General features: G+C 40.9%; 1 protein-coding gene across 1 annotated transcript in view; it reads right to left on the bottom strand.

Annotated features, from left to right (window-relative positions):
• Positions 1 to 20536, bottom strand: part of RRAGD (Ras related GTP binding D) — a 306572-nt gene that overhangs the window by 232779 nt on the left and 53257 nt on the right. Inside the window, exon 2 of the mRNA XM_053710545.1 lies at positions 14085 to 14380. Coding sequence (XP_053566520.1) covers positions 14085 to 14380 — 296 coding nt within the window. The remainder of the gene's footprint in view (positions 1 to 14084; positions 14381 to 20536) is intronic.

Below are 20536 nucleotides of genomic sequence, written 5' to 3'. Positions count from 1 at the left end.
TATGGCAGACTCCACATAGCACCTACAACGGGCACTCCAAAGGAGAACCTATAAAGATAAGCGGAACTATGCGGTCCAACATGGAACTGCAAAATCACAGACAAAACAGAACAATAAGTGAATCACTCTCCTAACAGGACAAAACACCTGTTCCACCCACCTGCACACAGAATAGGGCAAACATCTTTCAGAGAGAGGAAACCTCACCTCTAAGAAAGGCAAAATAACCCACCTCAAGGGAAGGGCACAGACAGACAAAGGACAGCGCAGTACACACGCGGAAGCCGTAAATAGAGCTGAACGAAAATCATCCAGGCGCCCCTGATGAGCATAAAAAAAGGAACTCTCCAAAAGGAAAGCATATACCATCAAGAAAAAAGCAAGCATAAGGAGCCTAAGCACACAGAGCTACTAGCCCAGCTGCTAGTAGAACAACTAGCAAGACCATAAGAAACAGTCCACGTTCCCTGGAGAATAAAGAGCTTCCGGACCAGACATAATATAAACATTATCTAAAAGGAAGCCCGAGCCCCAGAATTGTTTAGACAAACAAAACCCCAGGAAACACCATACCCCGTCTGAAGAAAAAAACAGACTACACCGAGAAGAAGATTAACCCGGAGAACGGGTCGAAGACTCACACAAAAAAATCCCAACCCAAAAGGTAAGAGAACACCCCATACAGAAGTCCAAATCCAAGGAGCAATAGGGCACGCCAGACCTAAAAAGATTCTAAGCCCAACAGGCACACAATACCCACACTTCTATAACCGAGGGAAAACATCGGGGACAAAGTCACCTGAATAGCAAGTCAATAAGACTAGGCCTCAAACTCCTCAGAGTACAAACCCAGAGGACAACATCCAGGGAAGAGACTGCATAGCATCCCAACCCCGGAAACCACCCTTAGACATAGCTAGGATAAGAAAAATAGCCCATTATTCCAATAAGGAACTACTAACTCCCAGAATAGAAGACAGCAAGGCCCTCCTATATGAGTCCCCAAAAAAAGGAACAAGTCCAACAGCCCTGGAAAGGCAAGACCACCCAAAACGTCAGCAAAGAAGCTCAAAACCTCCATCCTCTAACCACGCAGGGAAGGAAAAAACACTCAAATCCTGAAGAATCGTAATCTACAGAGTGTGACGGACCAAAACTCCACCGAGTCCCAGACAACCATCTCGAGGCCGATAAGGACTGAACCAGTCCCCCATGCCCCACAGGTCTTCTCAGAATGCTTAGTTGAAACTTGTAAAAACAAGATAATAAACAAACATAATTAATAATGCAAGCACTTCGCTCCAAAACCGGATCAGCCAGGCAGACAGGCACCATGTGACCGAACTAGGAATCAAGGCAGAAGGAGCTGAACCTTAGCCCTTACGTGCAAGGCTGAATTTGTCACCCCCAGGGAGGGAGAATAAACGACAGAGGACTAAACGCGTCCCCAGAACAACTTCTGTAGAAGTAACCAGTGCGATCACGAAATCGTGAGTATCGATTCCAGAAGAAAAATTCCTGAAGGAATAAAACAAAACATGAGCATGTTAAATCAAATAAAAGTCATCCTAACCGGATTAAAAAGAAAGGAAAAGGCAACCCGTAGGTTAACGCCCAATGAAAAAAAGGCATACCCGCAGGACCAGCCCAACAGAACCCTGCCCGTCCAAGCTCAGATAGGAAAGGATACTTAAATCAGACTATAAGAAGATTACTTCATCCCCTTATAATTAATTCTGAGAGCTATTCAGAGAAGAAGACCCAGAACCCCTATATCCATTAAGGATGGGATCCTCCAACGCCAGAACGTGCCGTAGCAGAACCCGAAGGCGTGCCAGTCTGTACTGAAAAGCACAGCACACCTTCACTGGAGCCTCAGGACTAGTCGCTCCCCTGGATTACTGAATGGGCCACTCCATGCCTAGGGAACCCGGGTTGACGTATACGAACATAATCTTAAGGAGACATCTGGAAGCTGCAGATGTGCCAACGCAATAAGAATTTGAATAAGGAAACGTGCCGCAACCTCCAGAGGGAACAAACCACCATTCAGGGAAGAATAAGCATAATCTGGGTCACCTGCATGTGTAGCAACAATAAGTGGTAGGGAACTCGCCACTCGAGGGACAGAACCACCAGAGGCAGATGGGTCAGCGACCCCTTGATTCCCCAGTCCTGATAAATTGGGCCTACTACAACGGCATTCAGAACATAACTGACTGTCATGCGTCATCTGGGCCGGTTTGTATTCGTAACAAGAAGTAGAACCTGAATCAGAGACCACTTGAATCTCAACATCAGAGTCCTCCATAACTGGAAATGAATACCAAAGTTTGGACTAAATTAGAAAATAAATATAAATGGCACCTTAAACCCCCAATGGCTGGGGCACTCACCACCTCCTAGCACCAGACACCAGCGGGACAGAATCTTTCCGTCACCACACAGTCAGGAATGCAGAACTGGAGAGGCAAAAAACCTGACCACGCCCGGTCACAAGGTAGGCCGTACTGTCCAAAAAAAGCGAACCCGACCGTAAAGGCTGCATCACTTCCAAGCCCGTTATGTTCCACAAGGCCTCAAGCAAAAGTAACACTACACATAAGCAGGTTGTATCACATAATAAACATGATTAAAAAAAAACCTGTTCAATAACCCCCCTTAGGAGATATTAACCCTTGATTCCAAGATACAAAAGGAGCCTCACTGAGACCCTGAATTAAAGTTAGTCCCGCAAGGTGTTAGCCTCTCGGGAAAACTTATGTAATACATTACATTCATGAGAAAGTAAAATGAAACGATCTTACCGGAATCTACGCCGTGGAACAGGAACACAGCCCATCAAGTGTGACAGATAGTAGCGTCGCCTCTGCCATGGACTTGAGAGAAGAAAGCAGGCAGTAAAACATGTCAACGCTGATTGCTGGTGGAGTTGTTAATATGAGTCGGGAAGGTTTCGCAGAAAGACTCTCCTTGCATCTCCGGACTCTAACTTTTATCCATGCTCTCACTGAGAGGCTGATAGGACTACTTAAAACTCCAGTCCCATGCCAAAGAGTACTACCCTCCACAAGAGACTATCTAAAAACTTCTGACACTTCTCTGCCAACCTCCTGGGACGAAAGGCAAAGAATGAATGGGTGATAAGGGGAGTGGGAGGAGTATTTAAGCCTTTGGCTGGGGTGTTTTTGCCTCCTCCTGGTGGACAGGTTCTTTTTCCCAAAAGTAAAAAATGCAGCTGTGGACTCTATCCATTTATTAAGACAATTATATTTACCCTCTAGCATACTAGCTAAACAATTAGCACAAAATTGCATAGGTGAAACAACTGGTGCCTTAGACATAAACATTTATCAAAAGCACCAGGAGAGAATAACTCTTGATATACAGGGTAATAAATTTAAAAAACTTTTAAATTTTAATACCCTGAAATTGAACCTAAGTAACCAGGTTAAAACAAACAGTAGAGTAAACCACTATACCATACAGTAGTTCTCTGTCCATAGCTTGAAATTAAATTTGTATTTCCCCAAAACAAAGGAAAAGAAAATTTTAAGTAAACGACTACTGTCACTTTAAGAGAAGTCTTCATAACCCAAGCGTTGTAAGAATTAACCATCTACTGCAAACATTTAAAAGAGAGAACCAACACTGGACCCTACTCCCCAGAGCAACTGAGAAGCCTTCCTACCGCAATTCAGAAGCCAATTACATATGCCTAAAGACTTGCTAGACTTGCTAGTAGTTGTCCCAGCAACTGACACAAAAGACAAGTATTATCCCCTGTACACAAGCAACTCCCGGTCTGTCAAGGCATATTGACAGCATTCCACTGCCTAGCAACAGTAATTGCCATCAAACTATAGTTTCCATGAGAAAATACTCCTCAGAAAACCTGAAGACACATTAAACAATAATGAGCCCACAGGAATTGCGCAGAGAAAATAAAAATGTGCGCTCTAACTCCTGCTGAAGAAACAACTGAGGATTATACCAGAACGTATAACCGACCCTGAACCCTCAAATATAGCTGAATAAATAAAAGCTTAAAAGCGATGTTATAGTATAACCCGGATATCGAGGGTTAATACCAGATGAAAAATGCCCTGAATACGGGAACAGCAACACACGAACCCAGTTAATTCCCCGAACGGGGAAGATACATGCAATCCTTCCCTCCTGGACAGGCAAACAATTGATTCAAAGTAACAATTCCCCCCAAACACGAGACCAAGCTCCATCTTGAGGGGAAAACAGGAAAATCTCTTTTATTGAGGGCTACATGCCTGGTATTTATGCAGGTCTCCCACCTGGTGGACACTCCCCTAGGGGACAAGATGGGAGATTGGGACGAGTATAGTACATTAGCCAATCACAGTGACTCAGGCATAAACGCTTCCCTTGGTACCAGTAAAACCCTCCTCTCTATCCTGGGGATAATTGGGAAGAAATCCAATTACCTCCATGGATAGAGGAAAGACGCCCTTTTACAGGATACAATAGAAATATATTACGTAACCAAATAAACAATCAAACACAAGAAAACAATGGATTCCATCCTGGCACCTAGCAGTCTGGACTCTGGAGGTGATTAAACAAAGTGAAAGCGTATCACCTAAACCTAATTACAGTAAACAATAGCTGATGCCAGGAAACCTGTCTCAGAAAATACAGTTTCTCAAAACTGAACAAGGGGAGAGTTAACCCCTTCAGTACTGTTGGATTCACACCCTGTACCTATAATGGGCACAGGGTGACTTAAACATAATGCCCGAATCCATAATCCGTAGGGAGGTTGACAGTTTCAGCGGTGTTCAGGAGATTAGAAAAACAAATACGAACGGGGAAGTACATACGAATTAACCAAGAGAGCCACATAGTCCCAGGACAGAGGGGTCTGTCACAAGCGAATACACTATTTAAGAATCCTTTATACCGGACCTCCCCTATGAGTCATAAAAATACATAAAAGGGAATGCTTTACACAACAATAAAGAATTAACCCTTAAGTCTCAAAAACACATAAATCAGTGCCTGCAGCCTGCCCATAAATATCCTTACAAAGGATACCACATGTCCCAATGAAATATGCAGATAAAACTTCTTTAAGTGCAAGTCCCCATTACCTAGAAGATAAAATGCACTTACCTGCAATCTAGCTGTCCGGCAGGGACACAGCTTACAAGGCATTAAAGGACACATACTCCTTAGAGACCTGTAGAAAAAGAAAGAACAGAGTAAATCTACTCTGGCTTTCTATACCATGGGCAGCAAATATATTAGGAAAACAGAGCAAGGCCCACCTTACAAAGTCACCACTACTCTACTGCAGAGATTGACGTGGACTACAGCTATACCTAAAAAACTTGCTTGTAGCGAAAAGAAATCCAATTTTCTTCAGACACCAAACTTCACCTCCTCCATTGACAGAGGCAAAGAGAATGACTGGGGATTATGGGTATTGGAGTGACACTTAACAGCTTTGCTGTGGTGCTCTTTGCCTCCTCATGCTGGCCAGGAGTGATATTCCCACTAGTAATTGATGACGTTGTGGACTCTCCATATCTTAGGAAAGAAATCATTTTAACCACTACAAAACACAGATTATTTCAAAACTGTTTACAATGCCAGCATTATGAATAATTTATTCAGCAGTGAAGATAAGGAAGCCATGGTGTTACTAGTTATAGAAAAGCAAAACGGAATTCCCCATAGGCTTAATTGTACATAGGACTTTATTCTGATTTTTGTGTACTTTAAATTGTAGTTTTGCACTCCCAGGAGGAGGATTAGACGACATTCCATAGAGAACCCAGACTCTCCTAAATGCTGCACAGTAATTGCTTAATATGTGCAGGAACATATTATATTTGTTCTGCACTTGACACAGCAAAGGGAAGATGCAAAAACTCAAGGTTTTTCATGGGATGTGTCTCTGGACTGCAAAACAACTCAAATTGTGATAACAAGATGACAGCATTAAATGTTTTTAAAATATATTTTAATATAAATATAGTTTACAACAGTAATGTATGTAGCGTATATATATATATATATATATATATATATATATATATATATATATATATATATATATATATATACACACAAATGCATAAATGCATAATGAACAGAATCATTGTCTTATTTAAAGGTCAGTTTGCCATGAAATCAGAATACAGTAAGTTTATTGTGTTTGCAGCTCAGAAACTGAAAACATGATAGTCAAGAAACTGAAAGAACTTCAAGTATATTTTTGATAGTAAAAAAACAGCTTAGACCATATTTACAGTTCTTGCAACTGCACAAAGCATTGCACTAGTGGAAAGAAACGAGCCACTTATTGCATCGCACAATCGATAAGATTCTGACGCTTCAACAAAATAGTTTTAAAGTTAAATGTGCTCTATCTACGTGACAACATATATCTAACTGTATTATGTGATGTAAACGTTAGAACAGATGCTGGTACAAAAATTAACCCAGACTTAATCATCAGCTGCCAACAATCTTCAGAAAATCTAACAAGGCGACAGTTAAGTGCAGAGATGCATTTATAACCAGGCTGAGCTCCTTATGTTTGACAGCTAGTAAGACAGAACTGCCATTATCCAGAGCATATCACTGTTGTCTACATTTCATATATACTGTATATGATAATCCTCCTTAAAAAGGGAGATACTCAAGAATTCTAAAACTCTTCTTTATAAAGCTTTCTTTATATTAAAGGGACAATGTACTGTAAAATAGTTTTTCCAATAAAGTGATTGTAAAGTTTAATGAATTAAAGCCCAGTATTTAAAAATGATCTTAAAAACAGGGGCACTTTAAGTCATTAAACTTTACAAAGACATTTCTTTTTTAAAATACTTACGATTTTGTTACGGTAAAACATACCGCCGATCTTCCACCCGCATCTCCTCCTGTTATGAGCACGAATCCGGCTTCCGCCAATCGTTGCGTGCCCCCTTTGGAGTCCAGCTCGTGGGGCACAAACTATTGGAGGAAGCTGGATTCGTCATCGATATGCTAAATCAGTGGAGGTTGGTGAACTTCGAATGTGGGGGGGTCGCTAGACCGCACCCCATGAAATAAAGCCCCACCCCTCAGATAGATGGCTCTGCCCAAGATTATATATATATATATATATATATGTGAAATACGTAATAAGTGAGGGGGACATATGTATATATACATATGTCCCCCTGCCTTATCACCTATTTCATCCAATTACATGTACCTTATAATTCTACATATTTGTCTCATGTTTATGTTCTCACTTCATTACCATATACCTTGTGCCACAATGAATTCTGACTGCTTTCCTTTGTGAAGGGCTCTAACCCCCTTCCCTCCCCCCCTGGAATTTATTAGTGTTTGCAGTGACCAGAGCTGCATAGAAAGCACACAGATAGGAAGCTTTATGCTGTGGGATTTAGCTGCTATCTAAATGCTACTTGTCAAGATGATATGCAGCGTTCAGCACACAGAGTTAGCTCACACAGCATAAAGCTTAGATTCCTCTGTCTAACAGTGCTGCAGATTTTATCTAGTAACTTACCCACCACACTGCGCTCAGAAACTTCCTAAACACTAATATACTTTATATACTGACACAAAGTCAAAAAGAAATGCACCAACTCGAAAGTAGAATCTGCTGAGGTTTACCGCTTTATTGCTCCACTTACTTGCAAGTCTCTCTTGGGATACTGAGCCGGTCTTCTGTCCCTACGGATCCCCCCAGGATATACCACTTGGTTTAGCCTTGCAACGTCACGGGTGACGCATCGAGGAAACATCCCTACGTCAGATCTCTCTGTGGCACGCTGAGAAGGAAACACAGACTGTACCCCCCGGAAGGGTTTCATCGCCTATTCGAGGAGAAGTACAGGAGTGTGTCCAGGCACCCCACCAGCATAGTGGAGGGTAAGAGTTGATCACAGACTGAATACAGTGACTACATATGTCTGGTCACCCGTGACTACTAGGCTTTGGGATACACTTTGGGACTTTACTTTACCTTGAGACAGCGTGCTTAGTTCTACCTTGAGTGACTTTTATAATATTGACTTTTGGTCCAAGACTTATACGCTTATTATTGGGACCTGAACATCCCCTATACTGGGTGTCTAGATATACGTTTTGAGCACCCGGGGACTTTGAATTTCTGAACACGCCCTGCATTGTGGAAACTTTATATACTGAGCTGACTCTGAGCGCACGGTATATAAAGCACATCTGTGTTTGTTTAGAAAGTTCCTGAGCACAGCGTGGTGGGTTAGTTACTAGATAAAATCATTCCTTCCTGTGTATGCATGTAACTTTAGCCGGGCCCGGCTCTAAGGGGGAGTGAGATAACAAGCACCCGGCAGACGCAGCCTGAGTCAATACTGCTTGAGTTACTTACCTTTCACTCTGTTGCCATCCCTCTGTGAGTTGCGACTCACAAACCACCTCCTGATCCCAGCTGTAAATAAAGATGTGAAAGCTCTCTGCCAGACTGCCATCATTATTCCTCTACGACTGTGCCTGTGCGCCTTTTCAAAAGCCTTGTGTGCCAGGCTCCTCCTCCCGCACGCCGTCATCATTTACACTCACATGGCAGTCACTCGCACATTCAGAACTGTGCGATTAACAAGGTATGGGGCTGGGTTGGGAGGGAGGGGGAGTTGCAGGCACTTAGAAATAAGTGCAAAGAGCTTGAAGCCTATACTTCGATCTATCGCACGTGTGGTGCGATAGATAGAAGTAAAAACAGCAATTTTTTTTTTACAAAGGGAGCTATTGGAAAAATTATATTTATTCAGTCAAAAAGTTTTTTCCCCCCCTTTTTTCACTCTCTCTCTCTCTCTCTCTTAGGGGGTTCACGTGCGACTGAGCTCCTATCGAGGAGCCTCCACTGTGCTAAATACAGAAGGAGATGAGTGTGGAAGTATTTAAAAAAGAAGCATCTTTGTAAAGTTTAATGACTTCAAGGGTCGTACAGGGTACGTCTTACACAAACTGGTCTTTAAAGACCAGCGATGTACCCTGTACGACCTAGGTGTTTAAAGAGGCTGGAAGCGATCCTGATCGCTTCCAGCCCCTTTCAAGGTATTGCCGTGATGCCTCGATATTGAGGCATCATGGCAATACCTTTTCTGGCACACCGATGCAGAGAGGGCCACTCTGTGGCCCTCTCTGCATCTGCCAGCGATGGTGCCGATCGTTGGTGGGTGGGAGCAGCTACAGGGAGGAGGGTGGGTGGCCCATCGCTGGGAATCTTGTTCTGGATTAGTCCCCGGTGCGTGCGGGCGCACGCACGGGGGCGGGGCTGCGTGCACACGCATGTGTGCGCGCGCCTGATCTTAACATAAACTGTCCGGTTGTGGTGGGAGCGGGAGGTGATCTGTGGTGGGAGCGGGTGATGGCGGTTCAATTTTTATTTATAAAAGGGATCTGGGAGAGGGGGTGGGGGGTATTGGGGGGGGGGCAGCTACACTACAGAATTTTTTTTTTTTTAAAAATGCACTAAAGTTTGAAAAGTGACAGCTGCCAGTACCCAAAATGGCACCAAATAGTGAGAGGGGGGAGATTAGAGAGCTGTGTGAGGGGGCTCAGGGAGGTTGGGTGCTATGGGGGGCTCCTACACAGCAGCATATGTAAATATGCTGGAAAAAAAATTCAAAGAGAGCTTTTATTATAGTACTGGCAGACTTTCTGCCAGTACTTAAGATGGGGGGGGGACAATTTTGGGGTGAGGGAGGGAATAGAACTGTTTGGGAGGGATCAGGGGGTGGGATGTGTCAGGTGGGAGGCTGATCTCTACACTAAAGCTAAAATTAACCCTGCAAGCTCCCTACAAGCTACCTAATTAACCCCTTCACTGCTAGATATAATACACGTGTGATGCGCAGCTGCATTTTGCCGCCTTGTAATTACCAAAAAGAAACTCCAAAGCCATATATGTCTGCTATTTCTGAACAAAGGGGATCCCAGAGAAGCATTAACAACCATGTGTGCCATAATTGCACAAGCTGTTAGTAAATAATTTCAGGGAGAAACCTAAAATTGTGAAAAATTTTACGATTTTTTTAATTTGATGGCATTTGGCGGTGAAATGGTGGCATGAAATATACCAAGATGGGCCTTGATCAATACTTGAGGGTGTCTACTACACTACACTAAAGCTAAAATTAACCCTAGAAGTTCCCTACATGCTTCCTAATTAACCCCTTCACTGCTGGGCATAATACACGTGTGATGCGCAGTGGTATTTAGTGGCCAAAAAGCAACGTCAAAGTCATATATGTCTGTTATTTCTGAACAAAGGGGATCCCAGAGAAGCATTTACAACCATATATGCCATAATTGCACAAGTTGTTTGTAAATAATTTCAGTGACAAACCTAAAGTTTGTGAAAAAATTTGTGAAAAAGTGAACAATTTTTTTTATTTGATCGCATTTGGCGGTGAAATGGTGGCTTGAAATATACCAAAATGGGCCTAGATCAATACTTTGGGATGTCTTCTAAAAAATATATATATATACACGTCAAGGGATATTCAAGAATTCCTGAAAGATATCAGTGTTCCAATATAACTAGCACTAATTTTGAAAAAAAGTGGTTTGGAAATAGCCAAGTGCTACTTGTACTTATTGCCCTATAACTTGCAAAAAAAGCAAAGATCATGTAAACATTGGGTATTTCTAAACTCAGGACAAAAAGTAGAAACTATTTAGCATGGTTGTTTTTTAGTGGTTGTAGATGTGTAACAGATTTTGAGGGTCAAAGTTAGAAAAAGTGTGTTTTTTTCCATTTTTTCCTCATATTTTATATTTTTTTTTATAGTAAATTAAAAGATATGATGAAAATAATGGTATCTTTAGAAAGTCCATTTAATGGCGAGAAAAACTGTATATAATATGTGTGGGTACAATAAATGAGTAAGAAGAAAATTACAGCTAAACACAAACACCGCAGAAATTTAAAAATAGCCCTGGTCCTTAAGGGGTTAAAGTGCCCCTTTTTTTAAGATTGTTTTTTAAATACTGGGCTTTAAATCATTAAACTTTACAATCACTTTAATGTGTTCCCAATGACTTGTTATACCAGCTTTAGAGTATAAAATGTATGATAAATTGCTTTTTTAGTTTTTTTATATATTAACTAGTCCTAAAGCCCGTTGACACGGGCCGTGTTGTGTGATGTGATATTTTTTTTATTTTATTTTTTCTCTCTCTCTCTCTCTCTCTCTCTCTCTCTCTCTACCCCTCTCTCTCTCTCTCTCTCTCTCTACCCCTCTCTCTCTCTCTCTCTCTACCCCTCTCTCTCTCTCTCTACCCCTATCTCTCTCTCTCTCTCTACCCCTCTCTCTCTCTCTCTCTCCACCCCTCTCTCTCTCTCTCTCTCTCTACCCCTCTCTCTCTCTCTCTCTCTCTCTACCCCTCTCTCTCTCTCTCTCTCTCTCTACCCCTCTCTCTCTCTCTACCCCTATCTCTCTCTCTCTCTCTACCCCTCTCTCTCTCTCTCTCTCTCCACCTCTCTCTCTCTCTCTCTCTCTCTCTCTCTCTCTACCCCTCTCTCTCTCTCTCTCTCTCTACCCCTCTCTCTCTCTCTCTACCCCTCTCTCTCTCTCTCTCTCCACCCCTCTCTCTCTCTCCACCCCCCTCTCTCTCTCTCCACCCCCCCCTCTCTCTCTCTCCACCCCCCCCCTCTCTCTCTCTCTCTCTCTCTCTCCACCCCTCTCTCTCTCTCTACCCCTATCTCTCTCTCTCTCTCTACCCCTCTCTCTCTCTCTCTCCACCCCTCTCTCTCTCTCTCTCTCTCTCTCTACCCCTCTCTCTCTCTCTCTACCCCTCTCTCTCTCTCTCTCTCTACCCCTCTCTCTCTCTCTCTCTCTCTCTCTCTCCACCCCTCTCTCTCTCTCTCTCTCTCCACCCCTCTCTCTCTCTCTCCACCCCTCTCTCTCTCTCTCCACCCCCCCTCTCTCTCTCTCTCTCTCCACCCCCCTCTCTCTCTCTCCACCCCTCTCTCTCCACCCCTCTCTCTCCACCCCTCTCTCTCCACCCGCCCCTTGAAACGCTAACTCTAGACAGGCAACAACCACCTTCCTTACGATGATTGGCTGCGCCCTCTGGCGGTTGGGGTTACTGCCGCTGTTATCATTTCCGCCATCCATACTGGCTGGCACTTTTCATCCGGGCATTTGGCGCTGCCCCGCGATGTGACCCGTCAATACGGCAATCATGGCGGAGGTAAGGAGGAAACTCAAATAAACATTCCCCCGTGCACTGTACACGTCTCGCTTTATCACCGCTATTGTATTCCGTACTGCGGCTCCGGTCCATTCGCTGCTTTATGGCCTGGTTTCCCCACCAGCACCATAACTTGTTGCTTCCGTCATCTCCCGCTCAATTCTTGGTCTCTTAAACTTCCCCGGGAGCCGGAGCTAAGCAGTGTGTGCAGCGGAGCCGTAACCCTAACAATATAGGGCTCTATCTGGTCCTACATTGTCCTATGACTCCTATGCTGCTCCGGTCCTGAGCGGGAAACCCCTGCCTGACCCTGGTCAGCTGTAGGTCCTTCACCCCCTGCGCTGCCGGGTCCTCGCGCTGCGTTCCCCCTGCGCGTGCGATCATCTCTGCTGCCGGGTCCTCGCGCTGCGTTCCCCCTGCGCGTGCGATCAGCTGCAAGAGTTTGTCTGAACTGCGCATGACGGCTTCAGACAAACTCTTGTCTTTTATAATATAGGATTAAATAGCTGGTTTTGTTACTTGAAACCACATATCTCCTAATTTTATCATTTTCTGCAAACACACATGGTTCTTTATATTGTCTCTGTCTCGAAGTGTAATTTCTTCTGCTGGCTTTACACAGATTTTTTTAAGCCTATACTTAAGTATAGAAACTTTCAGTATAGTTAAGGATATAACAGGCACACAGCTATTTCAAATTTCTATATGAAAAGGTAAAAATATTTGTAAACAATACATGCCAGTAGGTTAAATTAGAGCATTGGGAACAAATTATTAAAGGGGAGGGAAAAAAATAGGATACACTGTCCCTTTAAAGGGACAGTCAACACCAGAATTCTTGTTGTTTAAAAAGATAAGATAATCCCTTTATTACCCATCCCCCAGTTTTGCATAACCAACACTGTTAATACACTTTTTACCGCTGTGATTAACTTGTATCTAATCATCTTCTGACAGGCCCCTGATCACATGACAATTTATTTATTATCTATTGACTTTCATTTTAGCCAATTAGTGCAGTGTCTGCCACAAGTCATGGGCGTGGTCACAATGTTATCTATATGGCTTAGATAAACTAGCTTTCCCCTGTTGTTTAAAGCAAATAAAAAAGCATGTGATAAGAGGCAGCCTTCAAGGGCTTAGAAATTATCATATGAGCCTTCCTAGGTTTAGCTTTCAACTAAGAATACCAATAGAACAAAGTAAAATTAGTGATAAAAGTAAATTGGAAAGTTGTTTAAAATGACATGCCCTATTTGAAACATGAAAGTGTTTTTTGGCCTTGACTGTCCCTTTAAGTATCTTCACAAGTAGATCCAATGGCAAATTCTCAAAAGACCCTCACATATAATGTGCTGAGGTGTTAGAGAATGAATAGTTTTTTTAGAACTAGTACTAAAGAAAGCTTTTACAAGTATGTGTCATTTTACCTTTTTTTTTTAACAAACTATCTACATATGTGTTTTCCCTGTAAGCAGAGGTGGCCTAAACTTCTAGCTAAACTGGGATAAATAAATAAAATGTCTGTAATTAAATATTTTAAGAACATCCATTTAGACTTTAATGAAACAGATTTTATTAGAATGTCCTTTGTAACTGAAGTATACCATTTGTGTAGGATATATATTATGTATGAAATACTACAGAACCCTTCAAAACAAAATTATCTGTATACTGGAAAATCCATTGTTAATCGTTTCATTATTATTTTTTAAAACTAAGCCTAGTCGTTGCCTTAGTTCCGCTGGATTCCAAGATATGACACTACACAAGTAGCACCCAGTCACTATATCATATAACAGTGCAAAACTGCTTAATCAAAGACTAAAAACAGCTCAAAGCTTTACCTGTGAATCAATAACAAATATCAGTGCTCCCGTTCCTCTGAAAATCATCTCATAGTCAAATGTTGGATCAAAGAAATCAATTTGTCCTGGGAAATCCCAGATCTGAAAGTTTACAAAGGAGCTATTAGAAACATCTTCTCTGCAAATCTTATTTGTACTCTCCAGAAAAAGAGTTTCATTGGGTGACATTTTATGAAAGACGACTTTTTGAATTGAAGACTTCCCACTTCTCCGCAGTCCCATCAGGAGAATTCTTGGCTTCACTTCAGTGCTGAAGGGGTCAGTGAAGTCCAAAACTAAAAAACAAGATCGACCACAACATTATTAGAAGGCAAACAATAAGTCTGCAGAAAAGTCAATATATATTTCTAAAGTATAAGGACTATAATATTTGTACTGCCAGTTTGGTAATGCTAGCTTTTAAAGTGTTGCATATAAATTGTCTGTAGTTTGATATTTTATGTATGATTTAAGTTGGAGACTTTTGTTGGGCATTAAACGATGTTCCTTTTCTAGGGCTATTTGTACTGCAAGTTTGCAGTAGGATTGGGTGATGACATTCTGTCTGTTTATGGTGTAGAGAGCTAATGACTTTTATAGAAGAATATACAGAGATATTCTGGGTTTGGTTCCAGACTACCGCAATAAAGAGAATATAGCAATCATAATTAAAAAATACTTTATTGCTAAAATAAATGCTAACCAGTATCTGAGCCTTCAGCAAGTGATAATCTTTTTTCTGGTGATGTGTGTGTATATGTGCATTTATGTGTATTCATGTGTTTCTATGTGTAATAAGTTGGAAAAATGGCGCAGATAGACTAGCTCGACACAGGGTTACCACTATTCTCCAATCTGTAAAAAGAGCATTATCTGTGAAGCGCACTAAAACAAGGTATGACTGTATACACAGCTTTAAGTCACAAGCAAAACTACATATAGATAAGACTTTTTTTTATAATATAAACTCCAAACTGTGAGATTAAACTAAAAACACCAACATATACAGTCATACATATATTTATACACACACAAAAACAGATAGCACTACAAATAGAGGTCCAATGTATTTAAACACGTTTCAAAATACAATAAAAACAAAAAATGAGATACAAATTACTATTGTCCATAGGCTACCATAATATTGTCAAACTAAAACCAATATTAAATTTCCCAGCACAAACTAAAAGCAAAAATATTTGCCCAGTTAAGAGACTTAGAATCTCTCTAAACTCCTGATTAAAGTGAAAGTCAATCCTAGCATTGTACAAACGCTAGGATTTACCATTGAAACAAATAAAGGGGACTTTCATTCATGAAGTATAAGATACTTCATGTAGAAAGCTCCTTTATTTGTTTCAACCGATCGCCGTTCTTATCTGCTACAGCAGCCCTCTTAGCCAATAGCCGTGCAGTAAATCCGGCTTGGCGCCCATGGAAGCCGGATTTACCCCATTGCTATTGGCTACGAGGTGAAAACGTCGCCTCTTAGAAAAACATTTTTTAGCCGTGGGCTGCTGTAGCAGCTATAAACAGCGATCAGTTGAAACAAATAAAGGAGCTTTCTACATGAAGTATCTTATACTTCATGAATGAAAGTCCCCTTTATTTGTTTCAATAGTTAATCCTAGCGTTTCAAAAAAGGATAGGATTGACTTTCACTTTAAGGAAGTAGGGGTTGCCTCAATTTCCTGGGGATTGAGACTGATACAAATGCAGCTATGTAGTGTCTCCATGAAAAAGATCAATCGCTTGTGAGATGCTAATATCGAAGAATGTGCAGCAAGCGACAGGCATATTTGGTGTCTGTTGAGCCTTTTAAATTTTGCTTGCAGGGACATTCTCATGGGTACGATGAGGGTTGATTTATCTGCAGAGCTACAATACCACTTAGAGATTAATGGCACAAATTTGTTGGTTTAAGGACAGGTTCCATCCAGTATCTTTATATATTCATGGATGCCATGTGCTCTCTGAGTTTCAGGGTTTATTTTGTCAGAAGATCTGTGAATGTTATTTTATATATATATATATATATAATTTAATAAATATATATGGTTGTGTACACCAAATTATTTTATTTTATTTGCAAAACTACAGACGTCACTAACAGATCAACCCCCTCTCCCATTCATCAAAGGAATGGTTTTCAAGTTATCTTAGAAAGATCACTTCAAAAGACCTTATGGTCACTACCTGGAAATGTGTAATAAGATGTCCTACTTCTTACAAGAGTCTAAAAGTCTGAGACAAGTGACAAGCTTTGTGGGAAAGTGACCATTCACCCTTCGATGCAAATTATTGCCTGCTGTGTCAGATAAACATGTACTGAACCAACTAAATACACATAGGACATCCGAATTCAAATTTCCTACAGACATGAGAAAACTAAATCTCAGATTTAGAAAGTTGAAAACCTGAAAGTTAAGATTCCAGCATGTCTTAACCTATGTATTCTTGGAAGCATAGAATGTTTTAAGGATTTAAAATGAACATTTTTAACAACATTATTTCTTTCATTTCAGGCATTGGTATTTTAAATAATATCCTATGTTTTATACCCTCAAAAAAGAAATATACAGAGATGAAATATTGATCTGTATGGGATAGCAATCCAATGTAGATGTAATTATATGAAAATGGCACATGTTTGCTGATCTCAGGGTATGTGTGTCATGTTGGGATGATAACCGAGAATGTAGTTGGGTCCATGATTGGGGTATTGTAGTCCTTTTGAATCATTTCATGGGGGATGTGATTTTTAAACGCATTTTTATATATTATAAGTGGAATGTTTTCAGGTTTGATCTTAAAATGATCAGAAAAAAAATGGTACTGTGTGATCCGTGTGTATTAAAATTGTAACTTATTAATACAAGGAAGTAAAGTAGTTTAAATAGTCACTTTATAAGGATGTATTAAATTGTAGCAAAAATGGATGTTAAGACAATATTTCTGGATGTTTGCTGCCCCCTAGGGGATTAAAACTGGAATGACAGCCAAATCAATTGTCTATTAGAGCACATAGGCCTAGATTTGGAGTTCGGCGGTAGCCGTCAAAACCAGCGTTAGAGGCTCCTAACGCTGGTTTTGGCCGCCCGCTGGTATTTGGAGTCAGTGATTAAAGGGTCTAACGCTCACTTTTCAGCCGCGACTTTTCCATACCGCAGATCCCCCTACGCCATTTGCGTAGCCTATCTTTTCAATGGGATCTTTCTAACGCTGGTATTTAGAGTCGTTTCTGAAGTGAGCGTTAGAGCTCTAACGACAAAATTCCAGCCGCCTGAAAATAGCAGGAGTTAAGAGCTTTCTGGCTAACGCCGGTTTATAAAGCTCTTAACTACTGTACCCTAAAGTACACTAACACCCATAAACTACCTATGTACCCCTAAACCGAGGTCCCCCCACATCGCCGCCACTCTATTTAAATTTTTAACCCCTAATCTGCCGACCGCCACCTACGTTATACTTATGTTCCCCTAATCTGCTGCCCCTAACCCCGCCGACCCCTATATTATATTTCTTAACCCCTAACTTGCCCCCCACAACGTCGCCGCAAGCTACTTAAAATAATTAACCCCTAATCTTCCGACCGCAAATCGCCGCCACCTACGTTATCCCTATGTACCCCTAATCTGCTACCCCTAACATCGCCGACCCCTATATTATATTTATTAACCCCTAATCTGCCCCCCTCAACGTCGCCGACACCTGCCTACACTTATTAACCCCTAATCTGCCGAGCGGACCTGAGCGCTACTATAATAAAGTTATTAACCCCTAACCCGCCTCACTAACCCTATCATAAATAGTATTAACCCCTAATCTGCCCTCCCTAACATCGCCGACACCTAACTTCAATTATTAACCCCTAATCTGCCGACCGGAGCTCACCGCTATTCTAATAAATGTATTAACCCCTAAAGCTAAGTCTAACCCTAACACTAACACCCCCCTAAGTTAAATATAATTTAAATCTAACGAAATAAATTAACTCTTATTAAATAAATTATTCCTATTTAAAGCTAAATACTTACCTGTAAAATAAATCCTAATATAGCTACAATATAAATTATAATTATATTATAGCTATTTTAGGATTAATATTTATTTTACAGGCAACTTTGTAATTATTTTAACCAGGTACAATAGCTATTAAATAGTTAAGAACTATTTAATAGTTACCTAGTTAAAATAATAACAAATTTACCTGTAAAATAAATCCTAACCTAAGTTATAATTAAAACTAACACTACCCTATCAATAAAATAATTAAATAAACTACCTACAATTACCTACAATTAACCTAACACTACACTATCAATAAATTAATTAAACACAATTCCTACAAATAAATACAATTAAATAAACTAGCTAAAGTACAAAAAATAAAAAAGAACTAAGTTACAGAAAATAAAAAATATTTACAAACATAAGAAAAATATTACAACAATTTTAAACTAATTACACCTACTCTAAGCCCCCTAATAAAATAACAAAGCCCCCCAAAATAAAAAATTCCCTACCCTATTCTAAATTAAAAAAGTTACAAGCTCTTTTACCTTACCAGCCCTGAACAGGGCCCTTTGCGGGGCATGCCCCAAGAATTTCAGCTCTTTTGCCTGTAAAAAAAAACATACAATACCCCCCCCCAACATTACAACCCACCACCCACATACCCCTAATCTAACCCAAACCCCCTTAAAGAAACCTAACACTAAGCCCCTGAAGATCTTCCTACCTTGTCTTCACCATACCAGGTTCACCGATCCGTCCTGGCTCCAACATCTTCATCCAACCCAAGCGGGGGTTGGCGATCCATAATCCGGTCCAGAAGAGGCTCCAAAGTCTTCCTCCTATCCGGCAAGAAGAGGACATCCGGACCGGCAAACATCTTCTCCAAGCGGCATCTTCGATCTTCTTCCATCCGGAGCGAAGCGGCAGGATCCTGAAGACATCCATCGCGGAACATCCATCCGGACCGACGACTGAACGACGAATGACTGTTCCTTTAAGGGACGTCATCCAAGATGGCGTCCCTCGAATTCCGATTGGCTGATAGGATTCTATCAGCCAATCGGAATTAAGGTAGGAATTTTCTGATTGGCTGATGGAATCAGCCAATCAGAATCAAGTTCAATCCGATTGGCTGATCCAATCAGCCAATCAGATTGAGCTCGCATTCTATTGGCTGTTCCGATCAGCCAATAGAATGCGAGCTCAATCTGATTGGCTGATTGGATCGGCCAATCGGATTGAACTAGATTCTGATTGGCTGATTCCATCAGCCAATCAGAAAATTCCTACCTTAATTCCGATTGGCTGATAGAATCCTATCAGCCAATCGGAATTCGAGGGACGCCATCTTGGATGACGTCCCTTAAAGGAACAGTCATTCGTCGTTCAGTCGTCGGTCCGGATGGATGTTCCGCGATGGATGTCTTCAGGATCCTGCCGCTTCGCTCCGGATGGAAGAAGATCGAAGATGCCGCTTGGAGAAGATGTTTGCCGGTCCGGATGTCCTCTTCTTGCCGGATAGGAGGAAGACTTTGGAGCCTCTTCTGGACCGGATTATGGATCGCCAACCCCCGCTTGGGTTGGATGAAGATGTTGGAGCCAGGACGGATCGGTGAACCTGGTATGGTGAAGACAAGGTAGGAAGATCTTCAGGGGCTTAGTGTTAGGTTTCTTTAAGGGGGTTTGGGTTAGATTAGGGGTATGTGGGTGGTGGGTTGTAATGTTGGGGGGGGGTATTGTATGTTTTTTTTTTACAGGCAAAAGAGCTGAAATTCTTGGGGCATGCCCCGCAAAGGGCCCTGTTCAGGGCTGGTAAGGTAAAAGAGCTTGTAACTTTTTTAATTTAGAATAGGGTAGGGAATTTTTTATTTTGGGGGGCTTTGTTATTTTATTAGGGGGCTTAGAGTAGGTGTAATTAGTTTAAAATTGTTGTAATATTTTTCTTATGTTTGTAAATATTTTTTTATTTTCTGTAACTTAGTTCTTTTTTATTTTTTGTACTTTAGCTAGTTTATTTAATTGTATTTATTTGTAGGAATTGTGTTTAATTAATTTATTGATAGTGTAGTGTTAGGTTAATTGTAGGTAATTGTAGGTAGTTTATTTAATTATTTTATTGATAGGGTAGTGTTAGGTTTAATTATAACTTAGGTTAGGATTTATTTTACAGGTAAATTTGTTATTATTTTAACTAGGTAACTATTAAATAGTTCTTAACTATTTAATAGCTATTGTACCTGGTTAAAATAATTACAAAGTTGCCTGTAAAATAAATATTAATCCTAAAATAGCTATAATATAATTATAATTTATATTGTAGCTATATTAGGATTTATTTTACAGGTAAGTATTTAGCTTTAAATAGGAATAATTTATTTAATAAGAGTTAATTTATTTCGTTAGATTTAAATTATATTTAACTTAGGGGGGTGTTA

The sequence above is a fragment of the Bombina bombina genome, chromosome 4, assembly GCF_027579735.1.
Source record: "Bombina bombina isolate aBomBom1 chromosome 4, aBomBom1.pri, whole genome shotgun sequence".
Classification (NCBI taxonomy): Eukaryota; Metazoa; Chordata; class Amphibia; order Anura; family Bombinatoridae; genus Bombina; species Bombina bombina.
The sequence above is the reverse complement of the archived record's forward strand: the minus strand, read 5'-3'. Positions and strand labels throughout refer to the sequence as shown.